At 51.0% G+C, this 4465-nt stretch overlaps 1 protein-coding gene and 1 pseudogene across 2 annotated transcripts; one reads left to right on the top strand and one right to left on the bottom strand.

Annotated features, from left to right (window-relative positions):
• Positions 1-571: 571 nt before the first annotated feature.
• On the top strand, positions 572-1537 carry PHYSODRAFT_308025 (hypothetical protein; the record flags this gene model as incomplete). The annotated part of the gene is made up of 1 exon (XM_009541328.1): positions 572-1537. The coding sequence occupies one exon, from the start codon at positions 572-574 to the stop codon at positions 1535-1537; it is 966 nt and encodes a 321-aa protein (XP_009539623.1).
• Positions 1538-2162: 625 nt separating this feature from the next.
• PHYSODRAFT_390465 lies at positions 2163-4465 on the bottom strand (annotated as a pseudogene; the record flags this gene model as incomplete). The annotated part of the gene is made up of 2 exons: positions 2163-3385; positions 3460-4465. Coding segments are annotated over 2 exons (2229 nt in total), but the record flags the coding sequence as incomplete, so codon positions are not given.

The following is a 4465-nucleotide window of genomic DNA, read 5'->3' as shown; positions in this document are numbered from 1 at the left end:
TGTCAGTCTTCAAACGTTTGACGAAAGAAGTTGGGCCACTGTTCATCGTGATCGACGAAATCGGCGCGGCCTTCGACGCTGTCAAGCTTGGTGACATCGCCAAACGAGAATGCTTCGTGGAATTCTGCACACAGACCCTTTGGCCGTTGTTTCCCAACAAGAAGTTATTTTTCTTGATTGCTGTCGCGCAACGTTCCTGAGCTACGTCGGTTTGAGACCAACCGCATGCGTTGAAATGACAAACAGCCCTGTCGATTTCCAAAGACTCAGCCTCAATCTTCTCCGGTCACCTGCAATCGAGGAAATTATTAAGACGACGTATTGGGACAAGGGGAAGACGGAAACCATTCAGCAGCACTTTAATCTCAGTGATGGCGAAGTGAAGAAGAGTGCTGACCATCTGTTCAAGACAACATTCGGACATCCACGATCACTACTTCGCGCTTTCAAAGTTTGCCAATCCGTTGAGGAACTTAACTCGTATGATGCGCCTTTTCAGTTGGTGGAAAGAACGAACTGGCAACGGTTTGGCGAACGCTTGCGGAATTTCAAGGAGCCACTTCGATTTTTGATGACTGCTCTACTCGCTGACGAAGCACTAGACCTAGGACAAAGGTGGAGAGACCAGGGCGGCAAAGAAATCACATACGACGCCATTGTGGATATGTTTGGAATCGCATGGGAAGGAGAATCGAAGACGGCGAGGCTGCATATACCACAACATATCCAGCACGCGGCACTAAGTTCCTTCTACCCGTTCAGAGAACTTCTTGAAAGAGCTGCACCAGCACTTGGTCGGGTGGCAATCGATCATCCTGACGAGTTCGAGCTGCTTTGCATGACGCGGTTCCAGGAGGTTTTTGACGAGGAGAAACGTCCGAGCGACGTACTCTCCGAATTTTTCGCAGATACATCTTTTGGGCGCACAAAGGTGAAGTTCGCGAAGATCACATATGAAATGCCGCAAGTAACATCGAAGGGAAAGAAGCAGTCGTCGTTAACCGAAGCCACCGCGCATCCGGGAGATTTGAAGGCGTTGCTGATGGAGATCCACGGCCTTGCGCTCGAAAACGGACAATTGAGCCTGAAGCCGCTTCCGAAGTCATCTTCGCCCGACATCCTGCTGATGACGATGTCGTCAGGTACCATGGTAACAGTTGGACTCGCCGTTAAAAACTATGCCAAGTCCAGCAAGGTCGGGGGGGAAACCATACGTGAGGAGTGCAAGAAGTTTAGCAAGGTGTGCCTGCAGTTGCCCAAGTCCTCGCTTCCCCGACTGAACGTTCTCATTTTGTGTGCAACGGCCTACACCTTCCACAATGAAACGTTTCAAGGCGCCAAATTTGCCGTATATTCGACTGAAGACTCGAAGGACGACCGCGCGGGCATCGATGAGGTTATTCTGCTGGATTTATCTACGCGAGGTAATCGTGGCGAGTTTTTCGGGATTGCCGGTATCGACGAGCTAGAAAGGACGCTAGAGGCAGTTGTTGTTGCGAAACCCTCAGTGGACGTTGTCCAGACTGCAAACCAATAGTACGACTTTTCGTCGGCTGGTGGTTATGGAGACTTCTTTCATGGTAGAGGCGAAGGGATCTGCGGCCCGAAACTCGAAGAGCGTGGAATTAGCTTGACGTCGTTGACAGGGGTAGTGAGATGGTGACTGACTCATACAAACCACATGGGAGTGGTAAGGCTACAAGAACCACGTGATGATGTGCTCGTGTTGAAACTGCGTTGACACAAGTGCTGCATTTCTTACGTGATAATCGCAAATGCAAAGCTCAACAATGGGTGTGAAGTTGAGAACTGTTTAATTCTGCTGTACAGTCTTTGGGATTTTTCAAGTGTTCTTGCTTACTGTTAGTACTGGGATAGGGCCTATCCCTAAATTCCAGAGCCTCTTAGGGTGCAGCACGACTTTGTTTCACTGCCAATGATTCATTGGTCACTAGGAACGGCCTAAGTCTTCATCATTGAAAACTTACCAAGGGACTAAAAGTAGTACTTCCAAGTAAGAAAGCACACCGCGTTATAACTTCGTCATCGATTGAAAAGCTGCATCCCTACAGCACCGTAGGCGGTATGCAGCCCATGCGAAAATAATAAGTCAGTCCTTGACCCCTTTCAGCACCACTGCCTTCCATAGCGACGTCGAGTTAGTCAAACTTGGTGAGATCCAGCGTCATCGACTTGGATTGTTGCAGCGTGATGTTCTTGCAGACGCCGACGAGCGCGTCAGCCTTCTCGTAGAATGAGTCCTTTAGCGAGATCACCACGCACTGGAAGTCGCAATTGGCAATGTACGTCGACACCTTGTTCACGTTCGCGTTGTCCAGTGCGGCGTCCACTTCGTCGAGCACGAAGAATGGAGACGGACGGTAGTTGTGGATCGCGAAGAGGAGAGCTAGAGCAGCAACGGTCTTCTCGCCACCTGACAATTGTTCCATCTCGCGGAAGCGCTTCATCGGGGCATCGCATTGTACTTCATTCCGTTCAGGTAGGGCTCCTCGGCGTTCTCCAGATTCAAGTACGCCGTGGCTCCCAGAGGGTGCTTGGAGCTCTTCGCAAGCTGCTTGTACGTCGAGTCGATCACTCCGGAAATGTGGTTGAACGCCTCCATGAATCGATCGAAGCGAGCTTGCTTGACCTCCTCGAACTTGGTCGCTGTTTCAAATGACGTCTGCTTGATACGATCCAGTTCCTCCTCCTCTTTCCCAATCCGGTTCTGGATCACGTCGAATTTGTCCAGCGCGCGCATGTTTGGCTTCATACGCTCCAGCTCAGTGAGCAGCACACCGATGCGCTTTTCGTACTTGGTGTTGATCTCATCAAACTCCTTATCATCCATCACCACATGCGCATCAGGAAGCGCCGAGAAACCCACTTCTTGGTTCGTTGCGAGTAGATCTGAGCTCTCGAGGCTGTCATGATCAGCTGAGCTGCTCGTATTTGACGGCACACCGGTCGCATTGGCTTCTTCCATCTCGACATCTTCGGTGCCGTTTGAGGATTGATAAGCAATAGTTGGTAGTGTGACCTGATCCAGCGACGCCCGCTTAAAAATCCCCGTCTTGTGATCCTTCAGGCGCTCCAGTACGATCTCCTCCGAAGCAATTCTTCTTTGAATTTTGCCCTTTCTTTCTTCGTATTTGGCTTTCTTGCTGCCGATTTCCCGAAGCTCCTTCTCAAGCTCCTCCACCTTTGCTGACAAGTTCTTGCGTAGTCCTTCTTGCTCCTTCCTTTCCTTCTGCAACGCTGCCACTCGTTGCATCAAGCCGGTTTCCTCTTCAGCTCATTGCTTCAGGTGTTCGGCTTCCCGAGTTGCCCTCTCCTTTGCGTCGAGCATGGGTTGATTGAAATCCTGCGACTGCAAGTACTCGATCTGAGCCAAAACAATACAACGGTACTGTGTTAGAACATCAATAAATCGACTACAAGGCACCGCCAAATCATTACCTGAGCACGGAGTTTGGCTTCATGCTCCGTAATTTTGCGCCGCATCTCTATTGCCTTGTGGTGTCGCTTCAACACCTTCTCCTCATAGACTCGAATGCTCTCGACACCAACAGCCTCGCTGAAATCTGCAAACATTTCGTCCTCTACCCCATTGATTTGCTCCTGCAACGCCGCAATGCTACCCTTACGAGAGCTGACCGCCCCTTCATATTTCTGAAGCTCAGGCTCGATGATCTCGGCCATTCGCTTCTTGGCCTCATCAATTCGCGCTTGAATCTTTGGTCGTTTTGTTTCAGTAATCACCAAGTCTGCCTTAGCATGACTGAGTCGGCTTCTCAACCCCTCCAGTTGTGTCCGTGACGATTGCAACTTTGCGTACGAAGCACCATGCCGCTCCATTGCGCGGATTGTGTCGATGAGATCATCTTTTTGTTGCTGCAAGGCCCCCACCTCCTTTTCATCCCAGCGGCCAGCCCGACGCACGTCATTCTTGGCGTCATACTGCCGTTCTTGCTCACCACCATTCCGTCCAATGTCACAGCTTTCACCTTCTCGTTCTGATGGAAGCACAGGTCCCGGGCGATGTCAATAGAGTCACATACAACAGTATCACCAACTGCATAGTGCAACGCCGGCTCAATCTCCGCGTCGCATTCAATCACGTCGACGACCATCTTGATATTGTAGCCCAGACCACGAAAGCGCTCATTGATAGGCTTTACACGGATCTTATCCAGAGGAATAAACTGCCCGCTACCTGCACGGGACTCACGGAGATACTGAATGCAGTCTTGGCCTGTCCTGTAGTCTGTTACTGTACCACAATTGCATCCATGTGCTTTCCAGTCGCCACGGTCACGGCCTTGTTGTACTTGCGTTGGATCGGCTTGGACAGATCTACGAGGCGGCCACGAACACCGGGGTACACTCTTTTCAGCGTCTCCAGTGTCTCTGCCTGGCGCGCTTCTGCCTGCGACTGCCGCTTGTCGTCTTTCAGGTCGCGCAG

The sequence above is a fragment of the Phytophthora sojae genome (genome assembly GCF_000149755.1).
Source record: "Phytophthora sojae unplaced genomic scaffold PHYSOscaffold_21, whole genome shotgun sequence".
In the NCBI taxonomy this organism is placed as follows: Eukaryota; Oomycota; class Peronosporomycetes; order Peronosporales; family Peronosporaceae; genus Phytophthora; species Phytophthora sojae.
The sequence above is the reverse complement of the archived record's forward strand: the minus strand, read 5'-3'. Positions and strand labels throughout refer to the sequence as shown.